Source organism: Protopterus annectens, chromosome 8.part1, assembly GCF_019279795.1.
Source record: "Protopterus annectens isolate FY-2018-M chromosome 8.part1, PAN1.0, whole genome shotgun sequence".
Lineage (NCBI taxonomy): Eukaryota > Metazoa > Chordata > Ceratodontiformes > Protopteridae > Protopterus > Protopterus annectens.
Window position 1 is genome coordinate 528308265 of NC_056742.1, and position 23715 is coordinate 528331979.

General features: G+C 37.3%; 1 protein-coding gene across 3 annotated transcripts in view; it reads right to left on the reverse strand.

Moving 5' to 3' along the window:
• The window catches only part of DUS2 (dihydrouridine synthase 2), a 1571638-nt gene that overhangs the window by 1355228 nt on the left and 192695 nt on the right, over window positions 1-23715 (reverse strand). For all 3 annotated transcript variants that reach the window (XM_044082049.1, XM_044082046.1, XM_044082048.1), the window contains one exon: window positions 13061-13106. In XM_044082049.1, the coding sequence (XP_043937984.1) occupies window positions 13061-13106 (46 nt within the window). The remainder of the gene's footprint in view (window positions 1-13060; window positions 13107-23715) is intronic.

Genomic DNA, 23715 nt, shown 5'->3' on the forward strand with positions numbered 1-23715 from the left:
CCACACAGTTTGGTTTTGTGAAAGGTAGATCATGCCTGCTCAACTTGGTCAATTTCTTTGAGTCAGTCACCAGAGCTATGGATGAAGGTAAGGTGGTTCATACAGCCTACTTTGATCTGGCCAAGGCCTTTGATACCATTCCCCACTCAGGAATCATAGAAAAACTCACCAAGCTAGGCATCAACCCCTATATCACTAGGTGGGTTGCAAACTGCCTCACAGATAGAACCCACAGTGTAAAAGTAGCTGACTCCAAGTCAGACTGCCGACCAGTCGCAAGTGGAGTCCCACAGGGTTCAGTCCTGGGTTCTCTTCTGTTTGATATCTACTTCTCTGAAGTCCAGGCCAACACGGAGAGACTCTGGCTGACAAAGTTCACAGATAATTGAAACTTGGGAGCTATTATTAACTCCAAACAAAAGGAAAAAAAATGGTAACACCAACACCACGATGCAAATTAAGAATTTATTAGACAAACAAACGCTAGTCCTTAGACTTTCACCATAAGGCTTCGTCAGGCAAATGATTACATACTGCCATCAGTCATATTTAAATACACATTCATTAAAATCATGTGACATCAAAACAAAACATTCTTAAAGAGACATAAAAACTATAAAGCTTATTTCTAATTTCTCTTAAGGCAGGTTTTAAACTAAAACTCTCATTCAAACCAGGATATTGGTACGCTCTGGACCGTAAGATCCACTTATTCTCCTGCAATTCAGTATAATTAATCAGATCACCCCCTCTACTGGATTTATAAATATTCTGCAATATACAAAAGTTATAAGTATGACATGTCTATATTATGAATATGTCAATACAATGCATTGGTGTCGAATTTCCTTTTCATTTCAGATAAATGCTCACATATTCTATCCTTTAATTTTCTGTTACTTTTGCCTATATAAAACACATTACATTGTGTGCACATAGCTATATAAATTATATTCATAGTATTGCATGTACCATGACTTCTAAAATAAAAGTTTTTTTAATGTAATAGGATGCTTAAATAGAATTCCAGTAAAAATATGTTTACAAAAATTACAATTACAACATTTTTGAGTGCCACAGTTCTGTATCATACTATTCTCCAGGCACTTCTTTTGTTCTTTATAACATAGCTGAAATTTTAAATTAGCTCGATTTTTATAGCCAAAGGACAGTTGCTCTAATGACACATTTTTAAAAGTGCGTATATGACTCATCATATACCAATGTTTTCTAATGATACGTTGTATTTTCCTAGTATTGACATCATATGGTAAAATACATCTAAAAATACCTTTGTTGTTATTTGTGTACTTATTAGAAGTACTACTGTTCCCATTATGATGTTTTATATAGCCTTCAGAAAAAACAGGAAATATGGTTTTATCCAGTTCTGGTTTCATTTCTACTGTTAAATTATTAACAATACTTTCATTGTACCCTGTATCCATAAAATCATTGGTTATGGTATTAAGTTGTTCATTCATCTGATCAAGATTTGTATTAACTGTGCAACACGTCTAAACTGATTTTTCACAATAGTGTTTAAAATATGGGGGGGGGGTGCATACTTCTCTTGTGTAAATAACTATTTTTTTAACAGGTTTCTTGAATAAAGTGGCTCCCAGAGTACCATCCATTTTTTTAAAAAGCTGCACATCAAGAAATTCAACACACTTATAATTTGTCCCCACCGAACGGCGCACTGCTACAGTCATCCCTCTCCACAAAAGAGGAGCGACTACAGACCCTGGGAACTATCACCCCATTAGCCTAATGAGTCTGATATGCAAAGCTATGGAACGCATCATCATGGACCTAATAAACAAAGATATAGGGACTCTCCAAACTCTGGATCCCACACAGTTTGGTTTTTTGAAGGGTAGATCAAGCCATCTCAACTTGGTCAACTTCTTTGAGTCAGTCACACCAGAGCTGTGGATGAGGGCAAGGTGGTTCATACAGCCTACCTTGATCTGGCCGAGGCTTTTGATACCATTCCCCACTCAGGAATCAGAGAAAAACTCACTAAGCTAGGCATCAACCCCTATATCACTAGGTGGGTTGCAAACTGGCTCACAGATAGAACCCACAGTGTAAAAGTAGCTGACTCCAAGTCAGACTGCTGACCAGTCGCAAGTGGAGTCCCACGGGGTTAGAGTCCTCGGTTCTCTTCTGTTTGATATCTACTTCTCTGAAGTCCAGGTCAACATGAAGGGGCTCTGGCTGACAACGTTCACAGACGATTACAACTTGGGAGCTATTATTAACTCCCCAAGTGATGCTGACATCCTACAAAAAGGCTTCACTATCACCAATAACTGGTGTCAGAACCATGGCCTTAAGCTCAGTGTCAAAAAAATGTGTCATCATCCCCTATGGGGAAAACCCAGTTCCCATGAATTACCACATCAATGGTAGTCCACTGAGCACAGAAGGCATTACAAGAGATCTGGGAACACATGTTGACAGCAACCTCTCTTTTGACCACCACATTGCCACTATGGTCACAAAGTCCTTCTATGTGGCACATCTCATTACTAAGGGTTTTGCATCCAGGAAGAAAGAGGTTATCGTCTCCCCTCTATTCCTCCCTCATTAGGCTAATCATAGAGTAAATGCCCCATATGGCATGTACCTCACTAGACACCTGCAACAACTGCAGGAGCCATAAAAGTACCTCACAAAGAGGATCCTAAGTCTTAAACACTTGTCCTATATGGCCAGACTCAAAAAACTCCAACTATTCTCTGTCTCATATATCACCTAATTAGAGGCAATCTCTGCTTGACTTACAAAGCCATGTCTGACCCAGCTCTGTTACAAATGCTACATCTAAAGAAAATCCCAATCCCTCCACACCACATGCTCCAGAGACCTCAACCTCATTACCATAATCAACATAACATTCTGGAGGGACAGGTTCATAATCCAGAGACTGTCCATGCTATGGAATGGACTTCCCATATATATCAAACAGAGCACCTAACTAGCCCTCTTGAAGAGAAATCTTGATAAGTGGATGGGAAATAGAAAATTCACTCTGGGGATCGCTCCAGTGGCTCTACTCGACAAAGACACTGGAAGCTAAGGTTGGGTAGCATGATGCCAGGATAATCTTATGGGCTAGGCTTGTAAAGGCTTCCAGGGCCATTAACCTAGTACACACCTATGAACCTATATATGTACGTACACACACACACACAGACACAGACACACACACACACACACACACACACACACACACACACACACACACACACACACACACACACACACACACACACACACACTCATCTGCAATGCCACCACCTTAAATAAGCTACAACATCTCACCCAAAAAGCCTTCTCTCCTGCAGAATCCTGGCTCTTGAACTCAAATCTACTACTAAACCCAAAGAAAAGCAAACTAATGATCTTCTCCTCAAAACATCTGGCCAACAAAATAAATAACTTCACATTCATATCAGCCAACTGTACAGACAGAGTAACTATCCCACACACAAAATTACTTGGCATCACTACTGATCACAGCCTAAAATATGACCATTGTATACAAGAAATTACCAAACAAAACACCAAAAACTAGGCCTCCTACATAGAGTCAGCCATTACCTGACATCCTCAGCTGGAAACACTACTGCTACCATGTATCTCCTTCCAACCTGTCAGTACTTGTAAACCTTCAGGCTACTCAGAAATAAAATTAGGGTCAAGCTACAACAAGGCTGCAAAATTTGTTATGAAGCTTAACAATCTCTAAAAAAAACTAGACTGGCCAAATCTTCTACAACATCTCTTATACAATCACCTACTTACTGAGCAGAAGTACATTAATAAACCAGAGACTTGCCCATCACTATAGAACATCCTAAAACACTAATCCCCCTCCAAAAGTCTAAACACTAACCTTAAAAATCTGACAACCACCACCAAATCAAATAACAGCTCTGGACACTCACTTTACTCAACTATCACTCTAAGCTCTGGAATAAACTGCCCCAACCCCAGAGACAGGTAGACAGAATCTCCCAATTCAAACCTTTACTGAAACAATTTCTAGAGTCATGGCTTTGCCCTTGCATCATCCAACCAAAAATGTTACTATTTAATATCCTCTCTCTACTAAAGCCTAAATACCAGCAACCACACTATAGCAATTTGCCCTACCTACCACTCTTACCAGCTGCCTCGTTCTGATTTACCCCTAACACTAACTCTAGACCTACTCAACAACTTATCCACCAAAGCGACCATATCTATTCATAGGTTCATAGGTAGGTACTAGGCTATCGGCCCTAGGGCCCATACAAGCCTAGCCAAAAAATGTACCCTGGCTTTCGCCACCCAGGAAAATTATTTTCCTGTGCCCCTGTCGAGCAGAGCCACAGAAGTGATCCCCGGGGTGAATTTCCTATTTCCCATCCAATCATCAAGATTTTTCTTGAAGAGTGCTAATGAGGAGCTCTGTTTGACATAGATAGGTAGTCTGTTCCAGAGTACGGGAAGCCTCTGGGACAGGAATCTATCCCTCCAGCATGTTCTGTTTATTGTGGTGACAAGGTTTAGGTCCCTAGAGCATGTAGCTCGGAGGGATTGTGATTTCTTTAAGTGGAGCATGTCCAACAGCTCTGGGTTTGACATAGCTTTGTATGTTAGGCAGAGATCGCCCCTGAGTAGGCAATATGCGATGGAGTAAAGCTGGAGTTTTTTGAGACGGTCTGCATAGGGCATCTGTTTGAGGCCAGTAATCCTCTTTGTGAGGTATTTCTGTGGTCTTTCCAGTTGTTGTATATGTCTTGTGAGGTACATACCAAAAGGAGCGTTGTACTCTATAATGGGTCTAATGAGTGATGAGTAGAGGGGAACAATGCCCTCTTTTTTTCTGGATGAGAATCCTTTTGTGATGAGATGAGCCACGTAGAAGGATTTCCTGACCACTGTGGCGATGTGATTATCAAAGGAGAGACTACTGTCCACCTGTGTCCCAAGGTCTCATCACATTTTCGGCATTAAGTAGACTACCAGCAATGTGGTAGTTCATGGGTACAGAGGTTTTTACCAAAGGGGATGACAATACACTTTTTGGCATTGAGCTTCAGGCCATGGCTTTGACACCAAGTATCTGTCTCAGTGAGGCCCTTTTGTAGTTTGTCCACATCATTAGGAGTTTCGATTATGGCTCCTAGTTTGCAGTCATCTGCAAACTTTGTTAGCCAAAGACCTTCTGTGTTGGCCTGCACTTCAGAGAAGTAGATACCAAACAGGTGAGGACCCAGGACTGAACCCTGTGGTACTCCACTTGTCACTGGTCTGATGTCGGATTTGGAATCCACTACTTTCACAGTGTGGGTTCTGTCCGTGAGCCAGTTGGCAACCCATCTTGTGACATAGGGATTTATACCTAGTTTAGTGAGCTTATCCATAATTCCAGAGTGGGGGATGGTGTTGAAAGCCTTGGCGAGATCTAGATAAGCTGTGTGAACCATTTTACCCTCATCTATGGCTTTGGTGACTGCTTCAAAGAAGTCAATCAGGTTTAGGAGACATGATCTGCCTTTTACAAATCCAAACTGGGTAGGGTCCAGAGTTTGGAGATTACCAATGTCTTTGTTTATGAGTTCCACGATGATACATTCTATGGCCTTGCAGACCAGGCTCGTCAGGCTAATGGGCCGGTAGTTCCCAGGGTCCGTCGTGGCTCCCCCTTTGTGGAGTGGGATAACCGTCGCGGTGCGCCATTCAGTGGGTACAAAGCCTGAGGTGAGGCTATGACTGAACATGGTACTTAGGTAGGGTGCCAGTTCATTCTGTAGTTCATGTAGAACGCAGCCTGGGATATTGTCAGGTCCCATGGATGCTCTGTTCTTGGCTTTAGAGAGTGTGTTTCTTACCTGTGCAGCCGTGATTATAGGAACTTTGCATTCTTCCGGTATAGAGATGGGCCCTCTAGGGGGTGAGAGGGGGGTAAGGTTAGCACTGAACCTATCTGCTAGGATGTTGGCAATATCAGTTGGTTCTGTATATTTAGTGACATTGTGCTGTAACTCAGAGCAGATCTGAGTGTTCCCATTTAGATTCTTGACATAGCTATAGAATGAACACGAACAAAGCACCAAATGAGCCAACGAAGAGGTAAACAGTTTATTTGGCTAAAAGCAGCACTCAATGCACTCCAAAGCGAAACCACATACAAATCCAAATCCAAACGTAGTGTTACACACTTCCCACGTTTCGTCTCTCCTTCATCAGATAAACACATATTCCACCCATAAGTCCATATTTAAATACAATTCCTAATTCAAATACACCAATCATTACACTGATTCAATGAAGCACTTAGGACAAACCACATAAAATGCATATAAAAGTATGTAAACGTGCAACACAGTTCATAAACATAATCAAATACATATCATGCATTGAAAATAAATATTTGATCAATACCAAAATTAATATGTATATATGTATATATAAATAACACATAATAATAAATTACATAAAAAATGTTATTAAAAAATGTTGTTAAAACAATACTACACCCCACTGGTATACAATGGTATTGCACTGACCTGGCATTCAAAAACAAAATATATATGTAAGTATACAGTAGTTTTATAATTTAGCTGCTCTAAGTTTTAAAACTGGTGCCAATGATACCATATCATTGATACCCGGATGTTTATTTGATTCTAAAGTTATTTGCCAATACAATTCTCTGTATTCTAGAAGTGTTTCCCACATACCCCCCCTCGGGTCAATAGGCACAACTTCTACTACAAAAAATTCAAAAGTGGATTCCTTACAAACTAATGTATGTTTGTACAGAGAATTGTTCATACAGGATTTCCTGATATCATATAAATGTTCATAAATCCTTTGTTTTATCATCCGTTCACTTTTTCCAACATAAAATGCCTCACATTTTTTACACAAGGCGATATAAACAATCCCTTTTGTATTGCAATTTACAAAGGCATTTAATGTAAGTGTTTTCTTCCTGGCTTCTAAAAAGCAGCTACTACCAATTTTCAAATGTGCACAGTATCTACAAGCACCACATTTGAAAACCCCAGCTTTTTTCTTACTTTTATTGGTCAATCCACTGGCACCACTCTCTATAATACCTTTAATATTGTTGCCCTTCCTATAAATATATTTTATTTCATTTTCAAAAATGTGACTAAGTTCTGATACTTTTGCAAAATTTTTCCATTCTTTATCGAACGTCTTCTTTATTATATTCGATTGGCCATCATAAGTTGTAATGAGACCTGATACCAAATCATTTACCTGGGGAACATCTGATGACTTCATTGTCTCATCTTTACCCAGAATAGGTTCAAATCTAGTCTTTCTCCCCTCAAGAACATCATGCAATATAGAGTCAAATAATTCCTTTGGGTAACCTCTTTTTGTAAACATACTTCTCAAAATTTCACATTCTCCTATAAACATCCCATCATCAGAAGTCATTCTGCAAATTCTTACCAATTGCCCTTTCAAAACGCTTTTTTTCTGATGGAAAGGGTGAGAACTGGTAAAATGCAGATATGTGTTTGAGAATGTTTCCTTCCTATGTATCTTAGAGACAAATATGCAATCCTTTTTAATTATGTTGACATCCAAATAAATCAACTGCTGTGTATCAAAATTCTTAGTGAATTTAAGGAAGTCAGTTGTCTCATTGACATATTCTACAAAAGTGTCATATTCTTCTTTAGTACCCTTCCAGAAAAAACACAAATCATCGAGAAATCTACAGTACAAGGTCCATGAATCTTTAAACCGTGGAATAAGAATATATTTATTCTCCCAATATGCCATAACGATGTTTGCATATGTGGGTGCACAATGGGCTCCCATGGCCACTCCCTTCACTTGCCTGTAGTATTCTCCTTCAAAAAACAAGTAATTGTGTTTCAAAACTAACTCCATAAGAACTAAAATAGTTCTAAAATCATTTTGAGAAATATTTTTGAAAGGTATCAACATTTCTTCGAACCATGCTAGACCCACTTCATGGGGAATACTTGTAAATAAATCAATTACGTCAAGTGTGCCGAAACCAGCAGTATCTTTATGTAGAAACTTCTTAATCTTTCTTAGAAAATCCCATGAATCTTTTAATATATTGTGATTATCAGTGACCAGCTGCTTGATTTTTACATCAATATATTTTGCTAGCGGTGCTGTAATTGAACCTTCTGAAGAAACCACAACTCTTAATGGTGGGTCATTGATGTCCTTATGTACTTTCGGAATCCCAAAAATGGAGGGAATTTTAGGTTTTGGGACATTCAAAAAATTGAAAGTTTTTAAATCAATAGATCCTTCTAAAACTAAATCTTCCAATACACCTCTTATTCTTTGATATGCTATGTGTATTTCATTTAAAGAAGTTCTACTGTATCTTTCTGTATCATTAAGAATACTGGACATCTTTCCATCATATATAATTCGGTCCATCAAAACAACACCGCCACCTTTATCTGGTTTCATGACTCTAATATATTTGTCCTTCCCTAGGTTCATAAGAATTTCTTCTTCATTCTGTGTCAGATTAGGACAAATATAATGTTTATTCAATGATTTCCTTAGTTCATGTTCAATATTCATCTCAAAATTTTTTAACTGTGGATGCAGTGGGGGGTTGAAGGTACTCTTACGTCTAAGTGTATTCCCTGTTTCCATATTGCACTTGTCTTTAAAAAACAATTCTAAATTTTTCTTTCTAATAAATAATTTAATATCCACCAAAAGCTTGAACATATTAGTCTTTCTTTGTGGTATGAAACCAAAGCCCTTTGAAAAAAGGTCAAAATGAGCCCTTGTGAGTGTAGTATTAGAATAGTTAAATATGTTAAAATCATTAAAAGTCCATGTTTTCCCATTATTAATAATGTCTAAAAGCGGTTCCATTGTTCCTGCCTCCAGTCTGGGTGTCCCCCCCTCCCTCTGTAGTTTTTTGAGTTATAATTCACAGGCTCCTTTTGCATTAACCTTTCTGATCTACGCAAAGGGGGAAACTCATCAAGATCAATTACTTCATCCACTGGTGATGAATTAGTCTGCCCAGCAGGAACATCAGGGACATTATATGAATCATAATTCACCTTTCTACCCCAAAATTTGGGTTTAGGGTATTGTGTCATAGTTTTATACTCATTTACATCCCTGTCTATCTTATTTACTTTCCTGTGTTGCACTTCAAAACATTGTGATTCAATATCTTTTAATAACTTCTTGTATTTATCTTTTTGTTCCGTGACTGTAAACATAAGGTCATTGACAACAGCCTTATTGATGTTTTCTACAATATCAGTCAGCTTTGCAATTTCACATTCATTATTCAAAATTATAGCTTGCATGATTGCAAACCCACAATTATCAAAAGCTTTAATCAAATTTTTGTGAAATTCAGTACCCTCATACACATTATTTGGGTATTTGCTTACCCTTAAGCCCTTAGGCACAATTTCTAGTTTTAAACAATGTTTAAGATAGGCATTGTCCATTTCCAACATTTTCAGTTTGTGTAAATAATAATGTAAATCATTTAACTTTTGTCTGTAGTTGCCTGTGGCCTTAGGCATTTTTTTGCTGTTATTTGCAAAGTCAAATTTAACATTGACCACATCAGAAAATAATTTGTCAGTACCTTGTTTCGTTCCATGTGTATGGTTTGATTCTTTAAATCTACCACTACAACCTCGCTGTTCTCTTGGACGCCTATCATCCGTTTCGTCAAACGAAAACCTAGGAAAATCATTTAATAAGTCCAAATTGGATTCCTCATGTTCGTTTCTACTGTTAGTACCATTATTAGCACCATTATTGCAATTCCTGTTCCGTAAAGGCGTATCTTCATTCGAAGCTATACGCGCTAGTCCTTCCTGGTTCCCTGGCAAAGTAATAGAGCTTAAAAGCGTCGCCACTGATTGGCTGACCGGCGTCAGGAGGCCAACCAACTGTGTAAGCTGTCCGATAAGCTTACGTATCTCTCCAATTTCGTTTCTCCTGCCCTCAGTCTCGTCCACACTCCTCGTTGAATCCTCCATGTGAAACCAAAAACCAAATCAAAGGAAGGTGCTGGCAGTACAAATAAACACGAACAAAGCACCAAATGAGCCAACGAAGAGGTAAACAGTTTATTTGGCTAAAAGCAGCACTCCAATGCACTCCAAAGCGAAACCACATACAAATCCAAATCCAAACGTAGTGTTACACACTTCCCACGTTTCGTCTCTCCTTCATCAGATAAACACATATTCCACCCATAAGTCCATGTTTAAATACAATTCCTAATTCAAATACACCAATCATTACACTGATTCAATGAAGCACTTAGGACAAACCACATAAAATGCATATAAAAGTATGTAAACGTGCAACACAGTTCATAAACATAATCAAATACATATCATGCTTTGAAAATAAATATTTGATTAATCAATACCAAAATTAATATGTATATATGTATATATAAATAACACATAATAATAAATTACATAAAAAATGTTATTAAAAAATGTTGTTAAAACAATACTACACCCCATAGCTATAGAATGCTTTGTGGTTGTCTTTAGAGTCAGTGGCAATTTTGTTTTCGTAACTAGCTTTGGAGGATTTTATGAGGGATCTCAGGTTCTTACGGAGGGTGACCAAGGAGTTCCTCCAGTCATGGGATTTTACTCTTTTTTGCAACAGTTTCTTTCTTCTGTTGTAGAGTTTGTTTAAGGCAGAGGACCACCAGATTGGCTTCCTTTTTTTGGAGGATAACATCTTGGTTCTGTTAGGGATAGCATGATCCATGCACTCGTGTAAGTGCTTATAAAGTGCATTTGTGTAGGATTCGGCAGTCATACCTCTATTGTCCATCTGCATGGGTGTCATGAAGTTTGCCACTTCTGTCTTAAGAAGTGTGAAGTTGGCTTTGGAGAAGTTTTTTACGATGGTTTCCCTAATTGGGAGTGGGAAGTGGATGTCTAAGTTAATTTGCTTGTGGTCGGATCTGACCAACAAGGAATTGACCTCTGGTGTGGAACACCGGTTTCCCATGTTGGTAATGACCAGGTCTAGGATATTGCTGCCCCTGGTGGGGGTGTGAATAAGTTGATCCAAGGCGTTGGAATTTATGAATTCTAGAAAACGTTGAGCAAAAGAGTTGGTACATGAGTAATTTTCCCAGTTAATGGTGGGGTAGTTGAAATCGCCCATTTTTAGGGTGTTGGGTTGTACCCTAATACTTTCCAATATATCAAAAAATGAGGAGTGTGAATCTTGGGGCATGGTGTGGGGTCTGTAGCAAGCTACAATTTGGATTGCGGTCTTACCCAGAGTTAGTTGCACTTGGATAATCTCGGATGCATTATGCTGTGCAACTAGCCTGGAGGTGTGGATATCCTTAATGAATATGGACACGCCTCCACCTTTAGTGCTTCGTTCTGGGTTAGGTGGCCGAAAGGTGTGGTATGAATTGTAGCCTGGTAATGCAGGGGTGCTCTCTGGAGCTTTGAACCAGGTCTCTGTCACTGCACAGATGTCAATGTTCTCCATTTTAAGGAGTGCCTCGAGTGAGTGCATTTTGAGGTTTAGACTTCTAGCATTGAGTAGCATTACCCTCAGATTTTGTTTGCTTGTACCTGTTACAGTGGTGAATTTGTCATTTGAACCTTGCCTTAAAAGGGCACTATAGGGGTGGCAAGAGCCTTAGCAAGTATCCTGAATCCTAAGGGTGACAGGTGCAGACCATCTCTGGCAAAGCATCGTGGTCTGTCGATCATATCGTCCCAGGCAGACAAACACTGGATCCCCTTAGAATGACACCAGAAGCTTAGCCAATTGTTGAAGTCAGTCATTTTGTCCTTGTACTGTGGTATCATTCTAGGTGATGGCAGGATGCTACTCAGGGTTTGGGTCATACCTGCCTGGGATACAAGATCGGAGAGCTCCTCCCATGTCTCTTTTCATGTAGTCCAGGGAGGTACATCTCAACTAATTATATTTGGATCTATTTTATTATTCGAATTTCTAGTATTGCTAGTATGGTGTCTAATTAATTTTCATTGATAAATGTACTCTAACAATATTTTTATAATACCAATGTTTTTACACCAGAAATACACTTATCAAATGTTAATTTAAGCCACTCTGAAGTTTGTTTCTCTGTAGTAATATATATAATCAAATGTTATCTAAACTAAATTCTAGTGTGTTACTGTGTACTAACATCTGTATTCTGTTTTGTGTATGTGTAGCTTTTCTCCCCAAGCCTACGCTTAACAGGGTTATGTTAAACCCAATCAGGCAAATATACATGTGTGAGTATAAAGAATATAATGGATCAGAGCAACCTTTCACATTAATAAAATGCATTATAACAGATTTCAGTCTACTAAAACAAGCTTTACTGGTGGGAAGCTTTCCCTTCAAACACAAACTTGGCAGTGTTCACTTTTCTGGTTTGAGGAATCAAAATGCATAACTTACTCTCGTGAGCTGTTAAGTTGCATCCTCTAACAGGTGAATGGCATCTAACATTCATATGAAGAGCACCAGAAACTATTTTCTTAAATGTTCTGGAAATGGACAGCTGATTTACGATTTTCAAATTTTGCACTAGTTCAGGGTTCCTTATAAACTCATCTGCACTAAGTTACCTGCTGATTCAGTGGTACTCTGACAGATTACTTTAAATTATTGCAACAGTACGCTGTTATATCTCAGTAATATCCTGTAAACATTAGGAAGCCAGTCTTAGCTATTTCTAAAATCTGTTTCTACTCAAATCTAAACATAAGTCGTGCTAAATTATACTGTAGTTCTAACTGCAGCACTTGACAAATATATAATTTGATATTTTATTTTAACATCATTGTGAATTTAGATTATTGATTATACCATTTATTTTATACCAATTAATTTGTAACGTTATGCAGGGCTTTTTACAGCTCATTCCTAAATGACTGTTTTTGCTGCAAAACAGGAATAAAATTTTAACCAAGAAACCACAAGTGATTTTTCTTAAAGCTTATGCAGAATTCTAATAACTTGTACTTACCATTAATAACTCTTCTACACTGCAACATTTTTATGTCAACCATCTCCTGCAGGAAAGAAGAAAAACAAAGATTAGGCATTTGACCTGGAGTTCTTTTTTTCCTAGCAAAAACATCATACAAATCTGACTAAATGTAACTAACTCAAATGAAAGACAACCAGCTTCAAACTGTACTAACTATTCATATTTCCATCTAGGTCAATATTGTCAGCTTTCAGTTTTACTATCATGAGACCAGTGCATTTGTTTCAGTATTTAAAATGTTTATGCTACCAATACAGAAGTTAACGGGGTGTTAAGCTCCCAAGTGCTGGCAACTGACTGAGCAAGTTTCAGTCTAAGAAAAAAAATATTGGAAACAGTCAAATTGAAAAGCTAAAGAAACAATTTGCTTTACCTTCTAATTGAAATCTGTTTCCAGCACACACAACCTGTTGCACAACTAAATTCAGTGCATTTAGTACAATGAGTACAATTCTCACTAATTAATGCAGTGACCAAACTGGGCATGTTTCAGTGCAGGAGCTACGTGTAGGTCTGCTGTTTATAAAATTAGCACAGGCAGTGCGATTCACAGAGATGTGAGCACGACTGTCTTAATACTGGTGCAGTTTTTTTTGGTTACTGTGTCTAGTATTCACATTTACTTTTGTTTTTCTTTGTTTAAAACCAACTGTTTCACTAACTTTAAGTACAGCCCTATGAATTCATGAACAAGATCCCTATACCACTGGTTTCCTCAACTATCAACTGGTCTTAAAAGCATAAAATAATGTAAACAGAACTCTATACTTTTTTAAAACTACATCTGTAATCTCTGTTTATTTTACTTTTGCACCTTATATACATTAACAGTACAACATAACTCATCTGGAATTTTTTTTAAGTATTAAATGAACATTTTAGACTCCAAGTTTACATGTTTCATTATATATTACAGTATAAATGGTTTACAGTACAATTATCTGTAACTTACAGATTTGTCTACCACACTCACTCAGGGTGTACATGGAGAGGTTCCTGGACAAGTCTGTTTACGCATTTAAATAGCAAACAAATAAACAAGACACTGTAGGGCATTACATAGCGTTTTATTACTAACTTGTCTAGAGGCCTACTGAACATGGCTTTTAATCATTTCTGATGTAACAGAAGGCAGCAAAGATGACGTAAGTACCTGCACTAGTGCAATATAATTGTTAAAGGTTAAGACAGTTTCATCCTTGCTTAACTTACCTTTCAGTTCACATTTCCTTAAATCTAGGCAGACTTCTACCAGACAATGACTTCAGATATAATGTTTTCTCTTACAGAATCCCTTTCTAACCCATTAATTATTTTATTTTGGCCATCAACACTGTCAAAGCTTTTGACAACTATCTTTAGCTTTGTTCTATTTTGAGGAAATTCGACTTTTCTGAAAAGGTTAAATTTTTCCACTAGATATATTCAAATCTCTCTACTAGCCTGTTATCAATAGCATCCACTCAACATCTATAATAATTAAAATTGACAATAGGCAAGGTTGCCCACTATTACCATATTTATTCAGTTTATACACCAAGCCCCTTCTTCCTCAACTAACATTTCTTACGTTAATCAGTTCCAAAAATTTCTTGAAGTTGAAGTCCCATGGACAATCTTTACAGATGATATTAATATTTGTTTCTAGTTTCAGCATCATAATCTTCTGCATATTTTATAAGAGATAGAGCTCCCCTTAAATTAGAATTAAATACCTAACTAAAACACAAACTCACGCACATTTAGATGCTCACAACTTGTACCAGGATTCTTCTTTTACACCACTTTATTAATTAGTGCTTTTGTCTCTACAGCAAAAAAGGAAAAATCTTCGGAATGAAAACTAAGAAATATGGATAGAATAAAAATATTTACTTGTAAGATGAGATAACAAAAACAAAATGCAATGAGTATTTAGTTACTATCTATTCTTAAACAGAACTACTTTGCTTATGCTATAATACAACTATATACCCGTTACACTGAAATGCTACCCATACATCTGAATTTTATATTGTGTGCTAAAACAGTGCACCTCACAATGTAAGAACACTGTTAATACTTAAACAAGCATTGCTATCTAGTGCTAATATGGTATTTTATGCAGGCTATGAATGCTCCCCTACTGTTGTGTTTCACTAAATACTACCTCAAAGAACTTGAACTTTCTAAAGCATATACATATTTCAGAGTGTTTCCGATAGCCTTCTGTCTAAAAGTGCAAATTTGACTTGCAACTGCCTCAGGTAGCAAAATAAAAGACTCCTTTAAAGTCACAATCAAAGCTTCACTGAAAAAAAATGGTAATAATCTACAAAACTGCAAATTTTCCCTCATATGAATACTAAGCCTGCACTCATGAAGCCAACCTTCACAGCTTCCCAGCATAAAAAAAAACTATTAATTTTAAATAATTAAGAATTACTTTTAACACAATTAACCTGAATTATACTAGTAAACCTATTAATAAATATTGATCTTCAGTCCAGCATTGTCTGATTAAATGGAAAACTCAAAAATTGCAGTAGTTAAACTGAACACTTTTTCTTTCTTTTTTAATTAATTCTTTCTGCCAAAACATCTTGAAACATCTTTAAGAGAGTTCACAATGACATATTACACTTTGCTTCTAAATCTATCAGAAACTTTTACCACAAAACTATTGGCTTGTAAAAATCTGGATGGAGTTAATTTCCAAATAAATTTTTGGTGGAATTTTCATACTCTAAGATCTTCTAAGCGGTTTAAAGTTCTTCTGCCAAAGGATATCAATATTTTGCTTTCTAGAAGAAATAAACTACAAAACAAATGTTTACTTCTTTGACAACATAATCCTTATGCTCTACTTTTTTTTCAGTCTATTACCCTTCCAACCTCAACTTTAATAAATTATTATTATATATTATCAAACATTTATAAATCTTACTGAAGGAACTAGGCATTTGGCTCAACTTGTCAACTTTAATCTAAATGTTTTAATATGGGGTAAAAAAAAATGAGAGAGAAACAAATTTTCATATCTTAAATCCTTTACATTTGCTGACATATGTAATCAGCCTCCAAACTCTTTGTCTATCACAAACTGCCGTTTGGATAACTAGTTAATATAAATTTCATAATGACTTCACTATGTATAACCTTCAGTGAATAACTTCAATCAAGTGAGGTATTTAAATGTTAAAAATGTTATAAAACTTAAAACTGACACAGCAGCTCTGAGATATAAACTTTGACTGAATCCAATTTATAGACATCCTCTTCTACTTTTCCTACTGGAAGAATCTTGATTCTTTTTTCTCTCGACTGATAATTTGTGTATCCACCTTTGGAACACTATTTTTCAAGCTATTACTTTTTTGTAAAAAAGTTGCTATACACTCATTAAATGTTGTGTAATAATGTAAATTTAACCTGTACAAACAAAGCTGCTTTCTTTTTCATGCTTTCTTCCAACATGATCAGTTTGTAAAAATTTAAATGCTGACATTACATACATTTTGTCAAAGTTCACTGGTTTATAATTTATGGACTCAAATTAGTACTTAAGTTATTAATGCTCAAATTATACAACATAAACTGACTAAACAATAAGCTATATTAATTACATCTTAACATAAATGGAAGTAGTAAAATTAACTTAAAGTTAAGAAGATCATTAGTTTTTCATCAAAAGCATTACCAATTTGGTGAATTCTTTTATTATACAATAAACCTTCGTCCATGAAGTGATTTTCCTACTCTACACAAAAATATCTGAATGCATACAAACTTTTCTAATAAATTTAAAAACATGTTTGATGATTTGAAAATTACTTGTAAAATCTTTTAAGTCATTTATACTCCTTAACTTCTACTCAAAATGCATCCCTAGATGTTTTATTAATCTGTTAGTTTACCTAGAGCCATTTACCTAATGTAATAAAAACAGCATTGATAACTCGAGTTTGAAAATAGTCAAAAGCTGCTGTAGCATGTTTTACCAACCATGGAAATACGAGTGCCAATGAGTGCCAAATCACTATTTTGTCTTATTCGCTTCTTAATTTGCTTTACTTCCAGATTTTATTTTATATGGATATTTCTAAATTTTGTTAGATAAAAGAGATGTTCAATTAAAAAACTGGCAAAAATATGTGTGCAAATTATATATTCTTAAATATATTAACGTAGCTAGTTAATGTATACCTGTTAAATTACATTGTAACAAAACTGTGAAACACATTCTCAACATTTTCAACTAGTTGTCCCATGTCTAGATCAACCTTACATTACAATCATCACTTCTCTTATTTGTACATTTAAGAAAATAATCTGCAAAACTTCGCATTTCTACGGGTATTACTGGATTTCAAGTCATTTTTATTATTTTTAATTAATTCATATTTTAATGGATAAGTGAACTTGCCTTCTTGGACCTTTTCATGAACAAGCTGATCCAGAAGAACAAAGGTAAACAGAACAGATATATTAACAATTTACTGCAGCTTTCTGTGATGGAGGCTGGATACAAATGGAACTTAATGCAATAATTCTAAGGATTCTCTAAAGAAGAAAGCGAAGAAATGTTAACTTTATGTCAGAGAGGGAAGTTACTTATTTACAGTGTTTACCTCAAGTTTATGAAGGAGCTGTGTATTTATTTATGAGTTTACATCTCATTTCGTTACTTTATTTTTTCTTTCCCTTTAATATATACTATAAAAAGAAAAAATGCTACTCAGAAATCATGAATCAGAATTTATTACATCCTAAAACACAACAGTTAAAGTACTTTCGTTCACTTTGGAAAGGAACTTCTTCAGAAACTGAGTAAAACCAAAAGGATTTACTCAGTTTCTGAAGAAGTTCCTTACCAAAGTGAACAAAAGTACTTAAACTGATGTGTTTTTGGATGTAATAAATTCTGGTTCATGATTCCTGAGTAGTGTTTTTTCTTTTTATTTGTTTTATAGTACGCTGCTAGTCCGTTGTTTTGTTTAATATGTACTATGTATTTGTACAGTGTTAAGTAATAAATGTTAAATCTGAAGCTGAAATTTGTTATGCCTCTAAACAGATACTTCTTCTTTTGGCTTTTCCCGGTTAGGGGTCGCCACAGCGGATCAGCTGTCCACTCATGATTGGCAGTGGGGTTTTACGGTGTCAAGTTGCCAGCCCGGAGCCCAACCTTCCACAAAAGGCACACACTCACACCTAGGGTCAATTTAGAGTGTCCAATCCACCTACAACATGTCTTTGGGATGAGCACCCAGAGGAAACCGACGTGACCACAGGGAGGACATACAGACTCTGCAAAGAAGGCACCCCAGCCGAAGATCGAACCAGAGAACCTCTTCCTGTGAGGTGGCAACGCTAACCACTGCGGCTGCCCTAAACAGATACCATAAGCAAAATAAAATGTGGCCTTTTTTCTTAAATGCCACCTATACAAACTTAAAAAAAATGCTACAAATCAGTTTTTTAGAATATATATAAACGCCAAAAAGTGCTAGTATATTTGAGAAAGACTCAGTATACCTGATAGCCTGGAGATACGATAGCTAGATAAAAGTACAGCACATTAAAATTACATTAAGATAGAGAAAATGTATGACCTCAACACAGACTAACGCTGGTGTTCCACAGCCAATAACAAATACAAGGATTATTATATGGGCATCAAAAGTACAGCACATTAAAATTACATTAAGATAGAGAAAATGTATGACCTCAACACAGACTGATGCTGGTGTTCCACAGCCAATAACAAATACAAGGATTATTACATGGGCATCAAAAGTACAGAACATTAAAAGTACAAAAATGTATGACCCCAACACAGACTGACGCTGGTGATCCACAGCCAATAACAAATACAAGGATTATTACATGGGCATCAAAAGTACAGCACATTAAAATTACATTAAGAAAGAGAAAATGTATGACTTCAACACAGACTGACGCTGGTGTTCCACAGCCAATAACAAATACAAGGATAATTACATGAGCATCAAAAGTACAGCACATTAAAATTACATTAAGATAGAGAAAATGTAGGACCTCAACACAGACTGACGCTGGTGTTCCACAGCCAATAACAAATACAAGGATTATTACATGGGCATCAAAAGTACAGCACATTAAAATTACATTAAGATAGAGAAAATGTATGACCTCAACACAGACTGACGCTGGTGTTCCACAGCCAATAACAAATACAAGGATTATTACATGGGCATCAAAAGTACAGCACATTAAAATTACATTAACATAGAGAAAATGTATGACCTCAACACAGACTGACGCTGGTGATCCACAGCCAATAACAAATACAAGGATTATTACATGGGCACCAAAAGTACAGCACATTAAAATTACATTAAGATAGAGAAAATGTAGGACCTCAACACAGACTGACGCTGGTGTTCCACAGCCAATAACAAATACAAGGATTATTACATGGGCATCAAAAGTACAGTACATTAAAATTACATTAAGATAGAGAAAATGTATGACTTCAACACAGACTGACGCTGGTGATCCACAGCCAATAACAAATACAAGGATTATTACATGGGCATCAAAAGTACAGCACATTAAAATTACATTAAGACAGAGAAAATGTATGACCTCAACACAGACTAACGCTGGTGTTCCACAGCCAATAACAAATACAAGGATTATTACATGGGCATCAAATATACAGCACATTAAAATTACATTAAGATAGAGAAAATGTATGACCTCAACACAGACTGACGCTGGTGATCCACAGCCAATAACAAATACAAGGATTATTACATGGGCATCAAAAGTACAGCACATTAAAATTACATTAAGATAGAGAAAATGTATGACCTCAACACAGACTGACGCTGGTGATCCACAGCCAATAACAAATACAAGGATTATTACATGGGCATCAAAAGTACAGCAAATTAAAATTACATTAAGATAGAGAAAATGTATGACTTCAACACAGACTGACGCTGGTATTCCACAGCCAATAACAAGGGTTCAGGCACCTAGGCAGCAAGACATTTCCCTGTGGTATATTTGACTGGGGACACATGGCTGAAGTGACATTCAGCTGCAGAGAAATATGGCTGTTTACAAATTACCTGTGGGCAAAGAGAAGCACACACTGCCATGCTCACAGCTTTAATAGCCAAATGCATGGCAGCAGAAGAAGTAATAAGTGTTGTGCTCAATGTACAGTACATACTTATATAACTACAACATGTATAAGTGTGCTACAGCATGGAGGAAATCCTGCAGACTACTATAGTCACATTTATGCTCCAGTATGCATTTTAAGTAATGTTCCCTAGACACTGTGAAGGGGGGGTAGTGGTCCACACACTCCAATTATAAAGGCACTGCCCATTGTGCACTGCATTTTTACTGCCACTGACATGCCCTCTGGCCAGCCTGCTGCTGATGCCTGCCATATTGCCTGCTGTCTCATGTTCCTCTGGGGACCATGGACATTGTTTTCCCCCTGTGCATTTGGTTATTAAAGCTGTGGGTATGGCAGTGTATGCTCCTCTTTCCCCACAGGGAATTTGCAAACAGCCATATTTCTCTGCAGCTGAATGTCACTTCAGCCATGTGTCCCCAGTCAAATGTACTACAGGGAAATGTCTCGCCGCCTAGGCGCCTGAACCCCAATAACAAATACAAGGATTATTACATGGGCATCAAAAGTACAGTACATTAAAATTACATTAAGATAGAGAAAATGTATGACCTCAACACAGACTGACGCTGGTGTTCCACAGCCAATAACAAATACAAGGATTATTACATGGGCATCAAAAGTACAGCACATTAAAATTACATTAAGATAGAGAAAATGTAGGACCTCAACACAGACTGACGCTGGTGTTCCACAGCCAATAACAAATACAAGGATTATTACATGGGCATCAAAAGTACAGCACATTAAAATTACATTAACATAGAAAAAATGTATGACTTCAACACAGACTGACGCTGGTGTTCCACAGCCAACAACAAATACAAGGATTATTACATGGGCATCAAAAGTACAGCACATTAAAATTACATTAAGACAGAGAAAATGTATGACCTCAACACAGACTGACGCTGGTGTTCCACAGCCAATAACAAATACAAGGATTATTACATGGGCATCAAAAGAACAGCACATTAAAATTACATTAAGATAGAGAAAATGTATGACCTCAACACAGACTGACGCTGATGTTCCACAGCCAATAACAAATACAAGGATTATTACATGGGCATCAAAAGTACAGCACATTAAAATTACATTAAGATAGAGAAAATGTATGACCTCAACACAGACTGACGCTGGTGATCCACAGCCAATAACAAATACAAGGATTATTACATGGGCATCAAAAGTACAGCACATTAAAATTACATTAAGATAGAGAAAATGTATGACCTCAACACAGACTGACGCTGGTGTTCCACAGCCAACAACAAATACAAGGATTATTACATGGGCATCAAAAGTACAGCACATTAAAATTACATTAAGATAGAGAAAATGTATGACCTCAACACAGACTGACGCTGGTGTTCCACAGCCAATAACAAATACAAGGATTATTACATGGGCATCAAAAGTACAGCACATTAAAATTACATTAAGATAGAGAAAATGTATGACTTCAACACAGACTGACGCTGGTGTTCCACAGCCAATAACAAATACAAGGATTATTACATGGGCATCAAAAGTACAGCACATTAAAATTACAATAAGACAGAGAAAATGTAGGAACTCAACACAGACTGACGCTGGTGTTCTACAGCCAATAACAAATAGAAGGATTATTACATGGGCATCAAAAGTACAGCACATTAAAATTACATTAACATAGAGAAAATGTATGACCTCAACACAGACTGACGCTGATGTTCCACAGCCAATAACAAATACAAGGATTATTACATGGGCATCAAAAGTACAGCACATTAAAATTACATTAAGATAGAGAAAATGTATGACTTCAACACAGACTGACACTGGTGATCATAGGTTCATAGGTAGGTACTAGGCTATCGGCCCTAGCCCATACAAGCCTAGCCAAAAAATGTACCCTGGCTTTTGCCACCCAAGAAAATTATTTTCCTGTACCTCTGTCGAGCAGAGCCACAGAAGTGATTCCTGGGGTGAATTTCCCATTTCCCATCCAATCATCAAGATTTTTCTTGAAGAGTGCAAATGAGGAGCTCTGTTTGACATAGATAGGTAGTCTGTTCCAGAGTATGGGAAGTCTGTGGGACAGGAATCAATCCCTCCCAATATGTTCTGTTTATTGTGGTGACAAGGTTAAGGTCCCTAGAGCGTGTAGCTCAGAGGGATTGGGATTTCTTTAAGTGGAGCATGTCCAACAGCTCTAGGTTTGACATAGCTTTGTATGTTAGGCAGAGATCGCCCCTGAGTAGGCGATATGCGATGGAGTAAAGCTGTAGCTTTTTGAGACGGTCTGCATAGGGCATCTGTTTGAGGCCAGTAATCATCTTTGTGAGGTATTTCTGTGGTCTTTCCAGTTGTTGTAGATGTCTTGCGAGGTACATACCAAAAGGGGCGTTGTACTCTATAATGGGTCTAAATGAGTGATGAGTAGAGGGGAACAATGACCTCTTTTTTTTCTGGATGAGAATCCTTTTGTGATGAGATGAGCCACGTAGAAGGATTTCCTGACCACTGTGGCGATGTGATTATCAAAGGAGACTACAGTCCACCTGTGTCCCAAGGTCTCATCACATTTTCGGCATTAAGTAGACTACCAGCTATGTGGCAGTTCATGTGTACAGAGTTTTTACCAAAGGGGATGACAATACACTTTTTGGCATTGAGCTTGAGGCCATGGCTTTGACACCAGGTATCTGTCTCAGTGAGGCCCTTTTGTAGTTTGTCCACATCGTTAGGAGTTTCGATTATGGCTCCTAGTTTGCAGTCATCTGCAAACTTTGTTAGCCAAAGACCTTCTGTGTTGGCCTGCACTTCAGAGAAGTAGATACCAAACAGGAGAGGACCCAGGACTGAACCCTGTGGTACTTCACTTGTCACTGGTCTGATGTCGGATTTGGAATCAGCTACTTTCACAGTGTGGGTTCTGTCCGTGAGCCAGTTGGCAACCCATCTTGTGACAAAGGGATTTATACCTAGTTTAGTGAGCTTATCTATAATTCCAGAGTGGGGGATGGTGTCGAAAGCCTTGGCGAGATCTAGATAACCTGTGTGAACCATTTTACCATCATCTATGGCTTTGGTGACTGCTTCAAAGAAGTCAATCAGGTTTAGGAGACATGATCTCCCTTTTACAAATCCAAACAGAGTAGGGACCAGAGTTTGAAGATTACCAATGTCTTTGTTTATGAGTTCGATGATAATACGTTCCATGGCCTTGCAGACCAGGCTCGTCAGGCTAATGGGGCAGTAGTTCCCGGGGTCCGTCGTGGCTCCCCCTTTGTGGAGTGGGATAACTGTCGCGGTGCGCCATTCAGTGGGTACAAAGCCTGAAGTGAGGCTATGATCCACAGCAAATAACAAATACAAGGATTATTACATGGGCATCAAAAGTACAGCACATTAAAATTATATTAAGATAGAAAAAATGTATGACCTCAACACAGACCGACGCTGGTGT